This window comes from Schistocerca nitens, chromosome 5 (assembly GCF_023898315.1).
Source record: "Schistocerca nitens isolate TAMUIC-IGC-003100 chromosome 5, iqSchNite1.1, whole genome shotgun sequence".
Taxonomy (NCBI): Eukaryota; Metazoa; Arthropoda; class Insecta; order Orthoptera; family Acrididae; genus Schistocerca; species Schistocerca nitens.
This window is the reverse complement of record NC_064618.1, coordinates 463,288,804-463,308,631: the sequence shown is the minus strand read 5'-3', so window position 1 is coordinate 463,308,631 and position 19,828 is coordinate 463,288,804. Positions and strand designations below refer to the sequence as shown.

Sequence of the window (19,828 nt, the reverse complement as noted above, 5' to 3'; positions counted from 1 at the left end):
TATGAAAAGGAAGACTTTTGGTTCAGGTTCCTTTTAGAGTATGGTAGTACAATAGTTCCATACTTAGCAATCATATATATAACTGCTAGCTTGTAGAAAGATCCGTACGCAGGGAGTGGAAAGATGCACAAGTCACACCAACGCCCAAGAAAGGAAAATAGGAGTAAGCTGTCAAATTACAGACCCATATAACTTACGTTGATTTGCAGTAGGATTTTGGAACATATACTGTGCTCGGACATTACAAATTACCTCAAAGAAAATGATTCATTGACAAGCAGCCAACACAGGTTTAGAAAATATCATTATTGTGAAACACACCTCGCTCCTTATTCTCACAAATAATGAATGCTATTGATAGGGGACATCAAACTGATTCCATATTTTTAGATTTCCAGAAGGCTTTTGACACTGTTTCTCACAAACAATTTCTAATTAAATTGGGTGCCGATGGAGTAGCCTCTCAATTGTGTGACTCGATTTGTGATTTCCTGTCAGAAATATCACCGTTCGTAATAGCTGATGGAAAGTCATCGAGTAAAACAGAATTAATAGCTGCTATTCCCTAAGCAAGTGTTGTAGGCACTCTGTTGTTACATAATCTACACCAAAGTGTCAAAGAAACTGTTACACCTGCCTAATATCGTGTAGGGCTCCCGCAACACGATGTGGCTTGGACTCAACTAGTGTCTGAAGTAGTGCTGGAGCGAACTGACACCATGAATCCTACAGGGCTATCCATAAATCTGTAAGAGTATGAGGGGGTGGAGATCTCTTCTGAACAGCACATTGCAAGGCATCCCCGATATGATCAATAATGTTCTTGGGAGTTTGGTGGCCAGCGGAAGTGTTTAAACTCAGAAGAGTGTCTCTGCAGCCACTCTGTAGCAATTCTGGATGTGTGGGGTGTTGCATTGTCCTGCTGGAGTTGCCGAAGTCCATCGGAATACACAATGGACTCAAATGGATGCATGTGATCAGACAGGATGCTTACATATGTGTCACCTGACAGAGCCATATCTAGACATATCAGGGATCCCATATCAATCCAACTGCATGCACCCCACACAATTACAGAGCCTACACCAGGTTGAACAGTCCCCTGCTGACATGCCGGGTCCATGGATTCATGAAGTTGTCTCCATTCGCTCGATACAATTTGAAATGAGACTCGTCTGACCAGGCAATATGTTTCCAGTCATCAACAGTCCAATGTCAGTTTTGACAGACCCAGGCGAGGTGTACAGCTTTGTGCTGTGCAGTCATCAAGGTACACAAGTAGGCATTCAGCTCCAAAGGCCCATATCGATGATGTTTTGTTGAATGGTTCGCACAATAACACTTCAGGATGGCCCAGTATTGAAATGTGCAGCAATCGGTGGGAGGGTTGCGCTTCTGTCATGCTGAGCAGTCTTCAGTCGTTGTTGGTCTTGTTCTTGTAAGAGCTTTTTCTGGTTGCAACGATATCGGAGATTTGATGTTCACAGTACACTCGTAAAATGGTCGTACAGAAAAGTCCCCACTTCATCGTTACCTCGGAGATGTTGTGACTCATTGCTAGTGCACTGACTATAATACTACGTACAAACTCACTTAAATCTTAGGCATCATTTATGAAATCTTCTCGGATTATCAACCAAGTTGTAACATCATGCTGTCGCAACATTTTCACAACACGACTTGGCGGATAACCCAAGAAGATTTCAAAAATGAAATTCAACACAAAATTCCACATTGTTCTTTATTTCTCTGGGTCATCAACATACCATTAAAAACAGGTACAATGAGACACCACAATATTAGTGAAGCTATTAGGAGAAAGAAGGTGAACATGAATCTGGAAGTGATTCAGATTCAAATACACCACTGACGATTTGTGGCTGCACACCTCTTTGGCAACAAATCAGTGGTAGACACATTAGGATGGTCCATCCATCATTTGTCTGGATCAGGCCTCCTCTCACTGTTTGGCAGAATGGAGAGAAGTTTTGGGAGTCAACAATCTGATGACACAGATGATGTATCAGATCTTGATAAGATTTCAAAGTGGTGCCAAGACTGGCAACTTGCCATAAACATTCATAAATGTAGAACTGTGCACTTGGAAAAACAAAAATAGTATCCTATGACCATAAATAATATCAATGAGTCACTGTTTGAATCAGCCAACTCATACAAATACCTGGGTGTAACACTTTGTAGGAATATGAAATGGAACGTTCACATAGGCTCAGTTGTGTGTAAAGCAGGTGGTAGACTTCACTTTGAACTGAAGTACTGCACCACATAATATAAGCAATTTATTTTCTCTTGGAAAGAGGTTTAGCTTCGAGAAGTGATAGGGCCTCAAAATGTCCGTTTTTCTTTTCGGGTTTCTTAGAGCTTTTGGTGAAGTTTGATTCACTTATGGAAGAACAATTAAGAAATGTTAATGCATCCCAAAAAGGAGGAAAAGGCATGGTTCGTTATCTACCACTTGATGTTCAGAATTAATTTATTGAAATCACTGGAGACTTTTTTTGGCAGATTATTTTAACATAGGCAAAATTTAATAAATATTTTTATGTTATGGTAGATGCAACTCCCAGTGAAGCCCAAACAGAGAAGAAGGTGTTAACACTGCAGTACGTGGCCCTTGAAGAAAATCAGTACAGAAATAGAGAGCATTTTCTCGACTTTGTTGACTGTGACCAGAAGACTGGTCAGTCAATCACTAAATTTATTTATGATGAACTGAAGCAGTAAAGCTTACAACTTCCAGACTTGGGGACAGGGTTACGACATTGGGAGCTATATGAGTGGCATCTATTAGGGAGCTCAAGCACGTGTATTAAAAGAAATTCATTGGCAATTTTCACCTTGCATTGCTTATTCATTAAATCTTAGTGGTCTCTGTGCTGCCGAGAGTTGCGTGGACATAATCACATTTCTCAAAATGTCACAAATGTGATGGTCTGTGCAGATAGGTGCCATGTGCTCATTTGCTAAATATTTGTCAGGATTATGAAGAGTGGTTACACTTGTTTTTAAATTTAATATGACTGTGGAGGCATATACTAAACTAAAGGATATTTGGAAGTATTTGCAAACATTTCAATATTTCTTGCTGTCTTCAATATGGTACAAAGTTCTCATATGTGACATGAAGTGTTTATTGCAGCAAACATATGTAACATTGTGCTTCAAGTGTGGGAAGTTACAGTAAATGGTGAAAGTGTCAGTATTAAGTGTCCTAAGGAAGACTTAAAGGAATTGAGAAATAGTTGCAATACTATTTATGCAAAAAGCTGCAATGTAGTAGGTAATATTGGAATATCACCGGACTTGTGTGGGACAGACAGACTGTGTTTACAATGTGTCTCCTGCTGATTATGACATAGAGCTTGGAGTGCTGTGTAATTAAAACAATAGATTCTAGCAAGTAGCAAGTATGCAAAATGAAGTTTCTGTGATCAGCCGTGCATAAGGCTAGAAGAGATAAAATTAAGAATGAAGACATCAGAAGAGAGATGAGAGTGGGTCTGTCAATCACTTAGAGACTGAGTTGTGCATGACTCAAGTGGTCTGGACATGCGAAGAGGATGAAGAATAACCATCTGCCAAAACAATACTTGGATATAAGTGTGTAGGGTAAAAGACCAAAAGGATGACCCAGAAAAAGTTGGCTGAATCAAATAAAGGAAGATCAGAAGTCTAGAGGAGAACATTGGGAAAAAATATCAAGACAAGAAGTATATCAAGATAGAGAAAAATGGAGGCAAATAGTTGATGATCATCTAAACTGGCTCACTGGAAGGTGATGATGATGATAGTGATGATAAGCAGCTGACTTGATTGTATGATTTCTGGCATAGAAAAACAGAAAGGAGAAAGTAAGTGTTGTAGAGATGAAATGCCAGAAGAAGATTTAAACCTGAGCCCAGAGGATGGGTATAAATTAAATGTTTTCATTGTTACTCTTAGTGCAGTTGTACGAAATATAAATATAAGGCCTGCTGCCATGGAAAACACTTTTTTTTTTTCTCTTCATGTTCTGCCTTACGGCAGGTCTTGTCATGGGGGAAGACTCGTCAGAGAGGTCCATCGCATGAGCGTCTAGGGAAGAGATTCCAGTGGTGGTTCCCCATTGCCTTCCACTGATGAGGATGAAATGATAATGAGGACAACACAACACCCAGTCCCTGAGTGGAGAAAATCTCCGACCCAGCCGGGAATCAAACCCGGGACCCTTGGCATGACATTCCGCCGCGCTGACCACTGAGCTATCGGAGTGGACATAAACAACATTATGGACACATTTGATATCTTCTGGAACTACATCAGTCTAGGTGATTCTGCACTATCAAAGTGTGCAGAAAACGTGGCATCATTGTACAGTGTTGATGTTAATAAGCAGGATTTGAAAGAAGAAACTTTGCACTGAAAAAGGAATCATGAGGCTAATTTTGGGCCTGAGGCACTTTCCCCTCTGTGCCTCCGCAATGCTCTTGATAACCACAGTTTTAATAATGTATTTCCAAATATAATGGTAGATTTATAGATTTCGGTCTTTGCTCATTACTGTTGTTGGAGCAGTGCAGTCATTCACCATTCTTGAAAGAGTTAAGAACTGTTTCTGAACTACAATGGGGCAAGAGCAGGTTTCTTGTGTTAGCTATGATCACAATAGAGTCAGTGTTAGCCGGCTAGTTAGATTATACAGGATTATAAAACAGTTCGCATCTAAAACAGCCAGAAAGAATGTATAATTTTGTAAAATAATGAATTTATGTTAACTGCGAGCATTAAATAGGTTTCCAAAAAAAGGCATTGTTTGATTTTTTGCATTAAAATTTTATGCCTTCATCCAAAAAGCCAAAGGTTAAATAAAAAATTTGGAAGAGGGGCATAAGAACACTTATCCAAAAATCCTAGAACTTGCACATACAGATCCATCCCCTGAAATGTCCTTTTGATTCCGCACAACTCGCAAAGTCAGGGGTGAATACTTTTCTCCTCTGGATCTCTCTAGTGGAGCATTCTTCCTTCACACTTCCCCACCCATTTCTTCTCTTTTTCAGTCTCCCTGTGGACTAGAAATAAATCAAAGATTACATTCCTTGCCCTCTCCAGTTTCAACCCTTACCTGCCAGTTTTCCAGAAACTTCTCATCACCAGCCTTCCATGGCCATCCTCACAATGATAATTGTGTTTCACTTATTACTTTTGTTTCACCTGACATTTGAATTAGTACTTGACTGAATAGAGCTGGAATATGTGACATTTATGATGATTGGGGATCCAGGAACTGCATCACGAGCCAGAAGATACTGCAGTTGATTTTGTAGCTAACGTGACTGCTAGACAGTGCAGCAAATTATAGTTTATATTCAGTTCTCCTATTCCTGGTAATGAGCTGAGACTGTAGTAAATAAATATGAAAATCTACCTTTAATCACACTTCTGTTCAGAAGCATGTGCAAGATGGGGCACATGTGATGTCAACTCCCCTCCCTCGCTTCAACCCTAAACCGTTTCATTCATTACAGATTTTTCATACACTTGAGCTAAACCTCTTGTTTAGCCAGTTGTAGCACTGTATTAGCTTAGCTCCTGTTCCATAACACATTTTGAAACTGACCAACTCATTTATGTCAAAAATTGAAAATGGCAATTTTAGTCATGCTGCCTTCACCCTCCCCCCCCCCCTCCTTTTCCCAAATAAATTTCTGTGTACACCCATACCTGTGTTTTATTCTTAAAGCCTAAAGCTTCAAAATTATGCTAAGACAGTAAAATTGCAATTGTATCTGACTGTGGATTTTCCTTTCGACTTTTATGAATATTTCTTATAGCAGTTGCTGTTGTTTGATACGTGTAGCTTCATTCTTGGCATGATTAGTCATCACTCTTTCTCTCAACTTGTAATTAATTTATTTTCATTTTCTTCTTATTCATTCTGTCATAATTTATTCCTCTCTCTTGATTTATCACTGTGTTTTTATCTATCAACAACATACCAGTCATTCTTGGCTTTTACACTGGATCAATAGCAGCCAGTGATACATATTAGTGTGTGTGTGTGTGTGTGTGTGTGAGAGAGAGAGAGAGAGAGTGTGTGTGCGCGCGCGCGTGCGAGCGTGCGTGTTTTTTAGTGACTGGTACAGGTTCAGCATCTCTCTCTTAGTGCATTACTTAAGTTTTGCATGTCATTGTATGCAAATTGTATATACAGTCTCTATGGACTCTCAGGAAAAGTGACTGAAATATTTCATGGAAACTAATAATTGCATAAGTGCAGTTTGTCACAATTTGGTGCTCTGTTTCTAGTGACAACAGGTAGAGTTCTTTCGTTATAGTTGGCTGATGATTAAGCTTTTAAAAACAAAAGTTTAAACAAGATATTATCAAATTTTGACTGGTAGCAGTTTGTTTGAGACAGCATTATTAATTTTAACAAACAGTCTCAGTAAAAAGTATAAAAAATGAAGCTATAGAGAATTACTGGGAATGAATGTATAGACTGGCATTAAATCACAACACTGTGTGTATAACTTATTTTATCTAGAATGAACCACCAAATTTGCACTAATGCAATATATTTAAATCATGCTCATGTGCTTGGTTTTTGTTTTATGGTAGTTATATTTCTTTTCTTCCATCTGCCTATTTTATTTCTGTAAGTGAAAACAGTCAGGTGAATAATGTCATTGTTTTAAAGCACAAATGATTATTTATATATTCTTCAAATTCATCAGGTAATCAACACAGAGAAGCAGATCCATGATTTGGATGTGCGACTTTCGCAGCTACAAATTCAAGGATCAGAACTGGCTACCAATAATAGCAAACTTGCAAAGTCCCTGGAATCTCTGCGTCAGACTATTCTGCCACTCATAGATGTGCCTGCATCACCATCACCAACAGGTAGATTCAAATAAGCATGTTAACTGAGCTATATTAACTAATTTAAGGGAACTATGTAAATAAAGCCATTTCATGTTGCTAAAATATGTCATTTTCAGTGATTGCTTTATTCTCTTATGCTATGTGTCATGGTAAAAAGAGGTGTATTTCAAAGAAAATGGAATAATGTCTTATGTTTTATATACCTTAAAGGTTGTTATGTAATTGCCAAAATACAGTCGTTACATATTTCATGCTGAAAATTTGATCTACAAGATAACATTCAAAAGCTCCAGAAATATATTAGTCAAAATGATTGCATCTTATTTGATCTTATTTTGCACCATCACTTTCAAAGTAAGCAGCTTGGAAGAGAATACACTATTTCTGCCACTTCTGAAATGCATCCTGGAAACCTTTGTCATAATGGCATTTAATAACCTCTGTGACTCTGCTGGAATCTTCTCCACCCTGTCAAATCTTCTCCTCTTCAACTTGATTTCCATCTTGGAGAAAAGAAAGAGCTTACATGGATCTACAGCCTATGAGTATGTCAGATGGGAAACAAGTGTCATCTTGTTTTTAATCAAAAATTTCTGAATGATGTGGGCCATATGTGTTGATGAATTGTCATTATGGAGGGCAGTCTTTTGTATGCCACTTCTATAGACGTTTTCTCATCATGTCCTCCCTCAAACATTGTAGAACATCAAGATAGAAGTGTTTGTTGACAGTTTTTGAACATACATAAAAATCAACTTGGACATTATGTTACTTTTGACATGTCAAACTTCTTTGGACAAGGTGAATAAGGACTCTTCCATTCTGACAATTCTTGCCTTGTTCTCTCCAAGTGGCATGAGCAACATAAGTGGTTGCATGATGGTCACTGTGCCTGTGATAGAAATGGAAGATATGTAAGGGTAGAAATGTGACTATTCTACTTGGGAATCAGGACAAAAGAAGGCACTTCCTACATATGACTGATTAGTTATTTCAAAGCTGCCAATATTTTAATCGTATCAAGCCACTACATATGCTTGATTGTCATGATTATATTGTTAATGTTTAGAGCTCTGCATTTCAGGAGCAGATGAGTGTTACATGAGCTGAATAGCTGAGAGAAAGGATTTTGAAAGCACTGGTTTCAAAGCACATCTTTCCTCACCTATTTTCTCTAAATGCATGTGCACTGGTGTGAAAAACTTATAGACAAAAGTAACCTTTACATGATGTGTCACTGCCAAGCAGCACAGCTTGATGAAACTTGGACCATACATAGAAAGAATTGCTATGGTATAGTACAGAAGGTACCTGAAAGAAATATGCATTAAGATGAACAGAAATCACACTTTTGTTCGAAGACAGTAGACTGATTTCACTGTGATTTGTGATGGTCCCTTGGACATTACAAAATGTGGGACATGGTTCTTAATGGGTGTTTGATGATCACAGACAGCAATGCATGCTCTGCAACTCGCTCCCATGCTGGCTACAAGGTTGATAAAGAGTTCTTGCGATAGGACGTTTCATTCCTCCACTAGCATCGTTGACAACTGTTGGATGGTCATTCATGCATGTGGATGTGCTGCTATATTTCTTCCATGTATCCCACATGTGCTCAATATCAGTCAGGGGTACGGCCAGGCCAGTCCATTCTCTGAATGCCCCCTCTTTCCAAGAACTCACCTGCACTGTTTGATGCAGTCATCCAGTGTACTGGGTTCATAATTTTGGAGTTCAGTCTGCCCATGCATCACTATGCCTCCCCATACCATAATGCCTGGACCACCAAAACAGTCCTGTTTGACAATGTTCGAAGATGCATTGTGTGTTCTCACATCTCACCATGTGAAGATAAATAATGCACCCAGGAATATTGTAAAACGAGGTTGTTTTGGGGGTCCAAGTGTTGCGTTGTGGGGAGGCATAATGTTGCATGGGCATATTGAGCCCCATATCTTTGAAAAAGGTACATTCGTCAGTCGATGTTACTATTGCATTCTACTTCTCTTCCATGTGCTTCTTTTTGGTTGCACTTTTGAGACTGACTTCATTTTTGTGGATGATAAAGTGCAATAGCATCAAACAGTGCAGGGGGAAGAGTTCTTGGAATGAGAGGGTATTCTGCACTGGCCTGCTCATTCCCCCAACTTAGATCCCATTGAGCATGTGGGGGACGCATTGGGGAGACATACTGCATCATGTCCACTTGCACCAACAAGCATCCAGCATTTATCAACAGCGCTAGCAGGATGGAAAGCCCTACCACAGTAACTCCTTACAAACTGTGTGACTAGCATGGGAGAACATTGCAGAGCCTGCACTGCTGTCTGTTGTGATCACAAATCCTATTAAGAACCAGGTGCCATCTTTTGCAGTGTCCAGGGGACTATTATAAATTGTGGTGACTTCAGTGCAGTTTTTGTCTTTGATTCAAAGTGTCAGTTCTGTTAATCTCATTGGGAAATCCTCTCTGTTATCTTCTATACTGTACTGTACTATAGTAGTTATTTCTATGTACGATTGAGCAAAGTGGCACAGTGGTTAGCACACTGGAGTCACATTTGGGAGGATGATGGTTCAAATCTCCATTTGACCATCCAGATTTAGATTTTCCTTGAGTTCCCTAATCGCTTCAGGCGTACTCTTGGTCACTCCCTTTATGATTCTTTTGTAATATGAGCACAGTGTCCATTTTCAATGACCACACTGTCAATAGGACGTTGAACTCCAATCTTCCTTCCTTTCCTATGCACAGTCCAAGTTTCATTGAGCTATGTTACTCACCAATGACACATCATGTGAAAGTTACTTTCATCCTTAAATTCTACACACCTATATGTAATGCATCTGTATTTGGTTGTTTATTTCTGGGAGGAATGTTTATGCTGCTACTGTGAGGAAGTAATGACTGAATTTGGTCTACAGTGCTTTGAAAGTATCATCATTTTTGCCTGAGTTGTATTATGAGGGCTGTCTTGTTAAATAATGTCCACACAGCTCTACCCTTAATCTTAGAGTGTTTATTTTTTGAGCACAGTACATGAGTTCCACTTTCTGAATGATGTGGTATAGCATTCAACAGTATTGGTGGTAACAGAGTTTCAAAACTCTATTATTGCTTTTTCTTTGGATTAAGTAGAGTTCTCATTTCCTAGTATAAGATTCCTTAATCCCTGGAGCTGTTCACCCATTTTCCTTGATTCTGTTCAATTTTGGCATTATTTGCTATAGGCGAAAACAAGACTTAAAGTGCTGCAGGAATATGTTTAAGAAAGAATTGAGTTTTCCATCAACTTTGTCTGCTTTAAAAATTTTCCTGCAGCATCTTCATGTAATTTCCCTCTAAACACTGTTATTGAGTTATTGTTCATTATTCTGTGGTACAACACTTCTCTTCTATGACCTGATCAGTATGTGTAGTTGTGGACACTTGATCATCATGATCCGATAAACCATTTTCAGTAGCTACTGCACTATATGCTTCAGTTCTCATAGAGAATATTACTGTGCAAAATAATCCAAAGTTGGACATATACAACCCTAGGTGACCTCTCTCAGTTTTGCTTGACAGAAAATCAACATTCAATTCTCCACAAACATTGATTCTCAAGTTAAGTTTGCATAACAATATTAAAACTATTTCTAACTGCTTTATGAAGCTTACTACACTTTCTGCAGGTGGCCTGTAAACTGTCAGTACTACAAACTTGTGTGTTCTGGTATCCATTATAGAGGCACAGCATTCAAAAAGCTATTCAAGGGGACATTTGTTAATCAGGATGGCCTGCAAATTAAATCAGTTTTCTTTACATATAAAGCTACTGCCTCTTTCTTTGTATTATTTCTACAGCAGTATGATATAGGGTGGGGTGGGGTAAGAGATGTAGAGAGGTGGGAGGCATGGAGGCAGTGGGGTGAAGCATCTAGAGCTGTCTGTGTGCTAGCTAGGGGTGCAGGTAGATGGGGCAGGTGGTAGACCCCTGGGCACTTCATTTCATAGACTAGGACATGAGACGCAAATTGGGCTATGGGGTATGTGTGCGGTGGGGTGGGGTGGGGGAGGGGGGGGGGGGGGAACATACCTTATGTTTAGGCCAGGAAGGTTACAGGAGCAAAGGATGTGCTGCAAGGATAGCTGTCATCTATGCAGCTCTAAAAAACTGGTGGTGGTGCAGAAGATCTAGATGGCACAGGTTGTGAAGCATGGTTGACATACCAATGTAAAACACTGTGCAGTGGTTTCAGCAGAGCTGGCTTATAATATGGCTGATTTCATAGGTGCCCCGGCCTCTGATAGGGTAGGATAAGCCTGTGATGCGATTGGAGTAGGCAGTGCTGGGTGGATGGGTTGGGCAGGCCTTACATTTGGGCCCTCCACAGGAATTGGGGGTGGAAGTGGCATAGGGATGGACTAGGATGTTGTGGAGGTTCATCCTCCTCACAGATGAAGGTTCCACCACTGTTGTGATGAACTGGAGTGACCATCTGGCAGAGGGCCTCCACCAATTGTCCAACACCTCCACCTACAAGCTCTGCCAAAGTGACATCATCCCAGAAGTCCAACATAACCTTCAGTCCCTGCTGGAATCCTTAGATCCTTCCCAAAACCTCTCCCCTGAAACCATCTCCCTACTCACCCCAACAGTAGCTCGCACACTCACCTTCCATGTGCTCCCCAAAATCCACAAACCTGACAATGCTGGGTGCCCCATTGAGGTTGGTTACAGTACTCCCACTGAAAGAATCTCAGCCCTTGTTCATCAATGCCTCCAACCAATCGCCCAAAACCTAGACTCCCACATTAAATATATCAACCATTTCCTGCACTAGCTATCCACCATTCCCACACCCTTGCCTCCTGAATCCCTAATCGTCACTATTGATGCAGCCTCCCCATACACCAACATCCCTCATGCCCAAGGCCTTGCAGAAATATGCTGCCTTTCCCAATGCCATGCAGATTCCAAATCCACCATTTCATTCCTTGTACACCTAACCAACTATATCCTAAACCATAACTACTTCACCTCTGAAGGGGAGGTTGTTGTTGTGGTCTTCAGTCCTGAGACTGGTTTGATGCAGCTCTCCATGCTACCCTATCCTGCGTGAGTTTCTTCATCTCCCAGTACCTACTGCAATGTACATCCTTCTGAATCTGCTTAGTGTATTCATCTCTTGGCCTCCCTCTACGATTTTTACACTCCATGCTACCCTCCAATACTAAATTTGTGATCTCTTGACGCCTCAGAACATGTCCTACCAATCGGTCCCTTCTTCTCGTCAAGTTGTGCCACAAACTCCTCTTCGCCCCAATTCTATTCAATACCTCCTCATTAGTTATGTGATCTACCCATCTAATCTTCAGCATTCTTCTGTAGCACCACATTTCGAAAGCATCTATTCTCTTCCTGTCCAAACTATTTATCGTCCATGTTTCACTTCCATACATGGCTACACTCCATACTAACACTTTCAGAAACGACTTCCTGACACGTAAATCTATACTTGATGTTAACAAATTTCTCTTCTTCAGAAATGCTTTCCTTGCCATTGCCAGTCTACATTTTATATCTTCTCTACTTTGACCATCATCAGTTATTTTTCTCCCCAAATAGCAAAACTCCTTTACTACTTTAAGTGTCTCATTTCCTAATCTAATTCCCTCAGCATCGCCCGACTTAATTCGACTACATTCTATTATCCTCGTTTTGCTTTTGTTGATGTTCATCTTTTATCCTCCTTTGAAGACACTGTCCATTCCGTTCAACTGCTCTTCCTTGTCCTTTGCTGTCTCTGACAGAATTACAATATCATCGGCGAACCTCAATGTTTTTATTTCTTCTCCATGGATTTTAATACCTACTCCGAATTTTTCTTTTGTTTCCTTTACTGCTTGATCAATATACAGATTGAATAGCATAGGGGAGAGGCTACAACCCTGTCTCACTCCCTTCCAAACCACTGCTTCCCTTTCATGTCCCTCGACTCTTATAACTACCATCTGCTTTCTGTACAAATTGTAAATAGTCTTTCGCTCCCTGTATTTTACCCCTGCCACCTTCAGAATTTGAAAGGGAGTGTTCCAGTCAACATTGTCAAAAGCTTTCTCTAAGTCTACAAATGCTAGAAACATAGGTTTGCCTTACCTTAATCTATCTTCTAAGATAAGTCATAGTGTCAGTATTGCCTCACATGTTCCAACACGGAATCCTAACTGATCTTCCCCGAGGTCAGCTTCTACCAGTTTTTCCATTCGTCTGTAAAGAATTCATGTTAGTATTTTGCAGCTGTGCCTTATTAAACTGGTAGTTCGGTAATTTTCACATCTGTCAACACCTGCTTTCTTTGAGATTGGAATTATGATATTCTTCTTGAAGTCTGAGGGTATTTCGCCTGTCTCATACATCTTGCTCACCAGATGGTAGAGTTTTGTCAGGACTGGCTCTCCCAAGGCCGTCAGTAGTTCTAATGGAATGTTGTCTACTCCCGGGGCCTTGTTTCGACTCAGGTCTTTCAGTGCTCTGTCAAACTCTTCACGCAGTATCATATCTCCCATTTCATCTTCATCTACATCCTTTTCATTGTCCTCAAGTACATCGCCCTTGTATAGACCCTCTATATACTCCTTCCACCTTTCTGCTTTCCCTTCTTTGCTTAGAACTGGGTTTCCATCTGAGCTCTTAATATTCATACAAGTGGTTCTCTTTTCTCCAAAGGTCTCTTTAATTTTCCTGTAGGCAGTATCTATCTTACCCCTCGTGAGAGAAGCCTCTACATCCGTACATTTGTCTTCTAGCCATCCCTGCTTAGCCATTTTGCACTTCCTGTTGATCTCATTTTTGAGACGTTTGTATTCCTTTTTGCCTGCTTCATTTACTGCATTTTTGTATTTTCTCCTTTCATCAATTAAATTCATTATCTCTTCTGTTACCCAAGGATTTCTAGCAGCCCTCATCTTTTTACCTACTTGATCCTCTGCTGCCTTCACTACTTCATCCCTCAAAGCTACCCATTCTTCTTCTATGTATGTTCTTATGTGTGTTACATAATATTTTAGTACTTCCTTATTTTGTACTGCTAAATGCATTTTATACACCAATAATTATCATACATTTTTAGAGTCTCAATTATCACAAACATCTCATTAAAACGTCAATTCTGTGTCAGAATTAAAGCATATGTATTGTATTATTGTTCTGTTAACAGCTATGAAAGCATCAGAAGTAAATCTGACATCATCATAAAACAGTTAAAGGAGTCAAGACACAGTATTTTGAGTAATTTATTCTCCGTATTGTTACCTCAACCATATTTTTCTTTTTGTTACTTTAATTTCATTTGTCAAGAAAGTTCAATCTGGTACTGGAATGTTGAGTAATTCAAATCTATTACCTACTGCCATATATATGAGGCCTGTCTAAAAAGTACCTGATCTTTGGCCAGAAAAAATATTTCGAATATCTGACGGGGTTGGGACCCTAATCCCCTTCAAAGTAGGCCCTTTGTGCTTGCACACACTTATCCCACCGATCCTTCCACTGCTGGAAACACCTCTGGAAGTCTTCTTTTGGAATGGTGTTAAGCTCCATCGTTGTGTTCCGCATTATCTCTTCTCTACTCTCAAAACGGGATCCTTTCAGTGACACCTTCAACTTTGGAAACAACCAGACGTTGCAAGGAGCCATGTCTGGAGAGTAGGGAGGTTGGTGAATGGCTGTAATTCCATGTTTGGCCAAGAAATTTTGGATCAAGTGGAATGAATGTGCGGGAGCAATGTCGTGATGCAATTGTCAGTTTTTTGCCATCCACATGTCTGGTCTTTTGCGCCGAACTGCATCACAGAGTCACCGGAGAGTATCTTGATAGTACTCCTTTGTCATTGTTTGTCCTTCTGGTGCATATTCGTGATACACAACTCAACAACAGCTGCACTCCAAGCAGTTTGGGGCCTGCCAGAATGCTGGTCACTCTCCGCTGATGTGCGGCCATTTTTGAATTGGTTGAACCACTCCTTAATTTGTGTTACACCCATTGTATCTTCTCCAAACACCTGCTGAATCTTATGAATTGTTTCACTTAGAGAATCATCAAGCATTTGACAAAATTTGATGCAGTATCTTTGCTCAATATGTTCAGTCATCTTGAGAGAATCGGTATTCCCATGAGCATGTTGTGTAGCACCTCACTCAGGGACCGACAGGCAGTGACTGACATGCTGGAAGGCAGGTACAAAATTCACACATGCACATAAAGGCCTCTTCCTTTACTGTGTACAGTTGCGCTGCGCTATCGTCTCTATTTTTGTGCAGGAAAATCAAAGGTTGGATACTTTTTAGACAGACCTCGTATTATTTTGCATCACGGTTTTAATTTGTGAGATGCAACACCATTCATAGTTCTTTCTTAACTGGTGTAAGTGTCTTACCCTTGCTTCTCATTGTCATGAATGAGAGGGTCTTTTAATTCTTTTCCATCTCTCACCATTTATAATTATAAAACTGTTATATACTGTATCATTTAAATTAGTAGCATAACAATCAAAAGCCATTTTAGATACACATTGTAGTACTTGATAGTACATTTGTCACTGTCAACAACTGTTGTTTCAGTTTGTTGCTTGAAAGCATGACTCATTTTTGTAAATCTACAAATATTTTTAAAAAATTTTCTTTTCTCTGTTTGGAAGCATTTCTTTTACCACTTGTTTCCCTCCTTGAGAACTGCCTTCTCATTTCTTTCCTCTCATTGAAAGTTTTAGATTTGATTTATCTTTCTGAAGAATGAGATTTGTTTTATTGTGTACAGGATAATTATGAAGTCCATAAAACATTTCAGAATATTGATACATATAAATGGCCAAGAACAACATAACACGTGATACAGTACATGAAAGACTAACATTCAGAACATTTATAAATGTTGTTAAAAAACTGTGCACTCACCTTTCATCACACACTGCACATCTAATGGGTAGATTCTGCTCATACCCAACGCAGCATATCAGGAGTGTTGGTGAGACCAGCTGCTCCTCTTCAAAATTTTGTGGTAGAGGTGGAAAATAAATGATACACTCCCCCCTCACCAATCCCACCCCAACCCCACCCCCACCCCCCCAAAAAAAGAAAAAAAATTGAGAGGCATCAAGTAGAGCATCTGTAGTGGCCACTTAAGCAACATCAGGTCAACGACTGCATCATGACCTATCCAATAACCTGTCAGTATCCCATTCAGGTAACGTAACACCATACACAATTATGGAAACATGAAGGGGCACCATCTTGTTGAAAGATAAAATCCCTGCTATCAGTTTTCAGTTGTGACATTAGCTTCAGCTGCAGCACGTTGAGATAGGTGATACCAGTGAAACAGGATGGCCCACTGTCTATCTTACAGGACAGTTAACATTCTTGGAATCCTGGATGTGTTCGACTGTTGTATGTTGATTCTGTATCTCCCATATAAGTGTGTTGTGTTGGTTGACCTTTCCTGAAAGATGAAAAGTGGCTTCATCACTCTAGGTTAATATGCTTGCGAAGTTGCCATTTTCAAGATGGTTCTGCATATGAGTGCAGAACTGCAGACAGTACAATTTTTTATCATGGCTTATGGTTTACAAAAGCTGTAATTTGTATCATTTCACTCTTAATAATTTTTTTAATGTTTCATGGACTTTATAATTACCCTGTACCTGAATTTTTTCCTTATTATTATAAAAATCTTTTGGACCATGTCTTGTGATACAAAAGTCTGATTATTGCTTTATTTTGTGCCATTCTTTTGTAATCTTTATTGTTGTTTATCTCTGCCAGTGCAGAGTACTTCTTTCACGAGCTTTTATTCAAGGTACCTGCACAACTTGTTTTTTAATGTTTATTGAAAAGTTTCATTACAGTGTCTTGACATGAAAATTGGAGATAAAAAAAATGAAAATGTGCATATAAAATGGCAAGTGCATGTATATGTTAAGATGGTGTTGTGAAAAATTTCTTTATTATTTATAGAAAAAATGAGAAAGAAAAGAGAGAGACAAATTTATGAGAAGATAGAAAACATTGTTAATTTAAGTGACAGTAGAATCAGAATTTCAATCAAGAGCAAGTTGAAATGCAAGAAATGAACTTTTAATCTATATTGATTGGTGTAAATAGTGGCAGAATATTTACATTTAATTAAAAATACTACCATTTCTTCTTAATATAGCTTACCATAATTTATTTGATGAAGTCTGTTACATACTTTTTTCATGAAATTATTTCCAAAAGATAATCTAAGATAATGCGTTTAATTTTTCAGCAAATGTTTTCACCGAGCAATCTGTATCTCCTTAAGTGCTGGAAGCCTGAAAAAGCACAATGTGTCCACTGTTAATATTGTCAAGAATAATTTAAGAAGTACAAAGCAGTGTGACAAATTTTTGAAGCAAAATTCTGGTTTTATATGAATTGTACTTAATAAATCTATTTTGAATGTTTATGTGTGCATGTATGTGTGTATGTATGTTGGCAAATCAAACATTGTAAGTATTTTATATGTCACTGAAATTACTGTATTTCAATTGTATTATCTAGAACACTCTGCCTGGAAATTGAGCCTATATTTTCTAAAGACTGTTGTTTCTTGGACTCTTGCCATTTTACAGGTATATGTCCTGATATCCTTCCTTTTGTGTGTTCATAGATGTAAGAATAACTTCCTGTCATTTTCTTTAAACAAAAAAAAAAAATCTGTTCTTCGTGATTTTTCACAGTTTTAGAACACAGTTGCAGGTTGTATTATTGGTGTTTATATTTTCAGCACTTTATTGTTATTAACCTTTTTAGTTGTACAGAATAAATTAGAATTTTATGATGTAATCTGAATTACAGTTGTTGAAAATATATGAACTGTGATTATTACAAGAACTGTTGAAAATTAGTATAAGACTTTTAGAACGTTTTGTATTTTGACCCTAGTAAGAGCCAAATTGCAGCACTCCAGGTAAGGTCTGAGCTCATAAGCCACAATATGATGTCCTTGAGTCATATTTTCAGCCACGGCTGCGATCTCCATAATATTTTAATAAAAATTTCATTAGATATGCAATGTTCAATGTTGAAACCATTATAAACTGCACATATCTTTCCTGATAGCACCAATAGTTAACTAGATATGAGAGGTGAAGGAACGCTGTTATGCTGCATCAGCTTACCTTATTTTCTGCCAACAACTACCACTACAGTAGTGACTTGTTTAGCAGGTTACCCTGCAGGCACCACAATGTGGTTACACATTATTATACAATTTTATAAGGCCTTTATTTTTACTGATACTCAATGTAAATATGTGATGTTGCTAGAATCTCAATGAAGGATTTGAAATTTTTACATCAAACCTAAATCTTTTCAGCACAAGAGAAAAACCCAGGTCCATATTTTTTAGTGCTTTTGATGTCATATTCTTTATGCTTGTAATAATGAGCCTTCTCAGTTCTGGGAACAATTCTGGAAGAGAAGGATGGAAAATTTCTTCTTGATGTTACCCCACAGGAAGAAATTAAATGCTTGAGAGATACAATGAACAGCACAGATGCATCCAGAATGTGTTATCTTGCATATAGTGTACAATCATTTCATTCACTCAAGAAGTCTTTAAAGAATAGCATCATGTAACAATCAAAAGTCTTGGTGTCAAATACATAATTGCATTTAGTTTCAGCATGTGTCACAACTCTTGGATTTCTGTGCCAGTATGGGCTTAATAATCACAAACTCCTTTTTTAAACATAAGAACATTCACCGGTATACTTGGAAAGGCAGGGGAACCAGATCTGTCATTGACTATATAATAACAGATCAGGAATTCAGGAAGGCTGTTAGGGACATGTGTATTCAGGGGATTCTTTGATGACACTGATCATTATTTAATCTGCAGTGAAATTGGGATTGTGAGGCCGAAAGTGCAGGAGGTCAGGTCCATATGTAGGAGGATAAGAGTGGAGAAACTTCAGGATAAGGAAATCAGGCACAAGTACATCACAGCGATCTCAGAAAGGTACCAGTTAGTTGAATGTAGTCAATTACAGTTATTGGAAAAGGAATGGACAAGGTACAGGAACACAGTACTAGAAGTGGCTAAAGAATGTCTTGGAACAGTAGTGTGTAAAAGTAGGATGAAGCAAACAGCTTAGTGGAATGACACAGTCAAGGCAGCCTGTAAAAGGAAAAAGAAGGCGTATCAAAAATGGCTACATACTAGAACTCAGGTAGACAGAGAAAGTTATGTTGAAAGAAACAAAGCCAAACCGATAATTGCAGCATCCAAGAAGAAATCTTGGGAAGACTTTGGAAACAGATTGGAGACTATGGGTCAAGCTGTTGGAAAACCATTCTGGAGTGTAATTAGCAATCTTCGAAAGGGAGGTAAGAAGGAAATGACAAGTGTTTTGGACAGGTCAGGAAAACTGCTGGTGAATCCTGTGGATGCCTTGGGCAGATGGAGGGAATATTTTGAAGAGTTGCTCAATGTAGGTGAAAATACGATCAGTAATGTTTCAGATTTCGAGGTAGAATGGGATAGGAATGATGGAAATAGAATCACATTTGAGGAAGTGGAGAAAATGGTCAATAGGTTGCAGTGCAATAAAGCAGCTGGGGTGGATGAAATTAAGTCGGAACTCATCAAATACAGTGGAATGTCAGGTCTTAAATGGCTACACAGGATAATTGAAATGGCCTGGGAGTTGGGACAGGTTTCATCAGACCGGACAAAAGCAGTAATCACACCAATCTTTAAACATGGAAACAGAAAAGATTGTAACAACTACAGAGGTATCTCTTTAATCAGCATTGTGGGTAAAATCTTCTCAGGTATTGTTGAAAGGAAAGTGCGAGTATTAGTTGAAGACCAATTGGATGAAAATCAGTGTGGGTTTAGGCCTCTTAGAGGTTGTCAGGACCAG

At 38.9% G+C, this 19,828-nt stretch overlaps 1 protein-coding gene across 1 annotated transcript in view; it reads left to right on the top strand.

Annotated features, from left to right (window-relative positions):
- Positions 1–17,364, top strand: part of LOC126260531 (uncharacterized) — an 87,702-nt gene extending 70,338 nt beyond the window's left edge. The window contains exons 7-8 of the mRNA XM_049957864.1: positions 6,738–6,906; positions 17,185–17,364. Coding sequence (XP_049813821.1) covers positions 6,738–6,906; positions 17,185–17,219 — 204 coding nt within the window. The 3' untranslated portion in view covers positions 17,220–17,364. The remainder of the gene's footprint in view (positions 1–6,737; positions 6,907–17,184) is intronic.
- Positions 17,365–19,828: the final 2,464 nt, after the last annotated feature.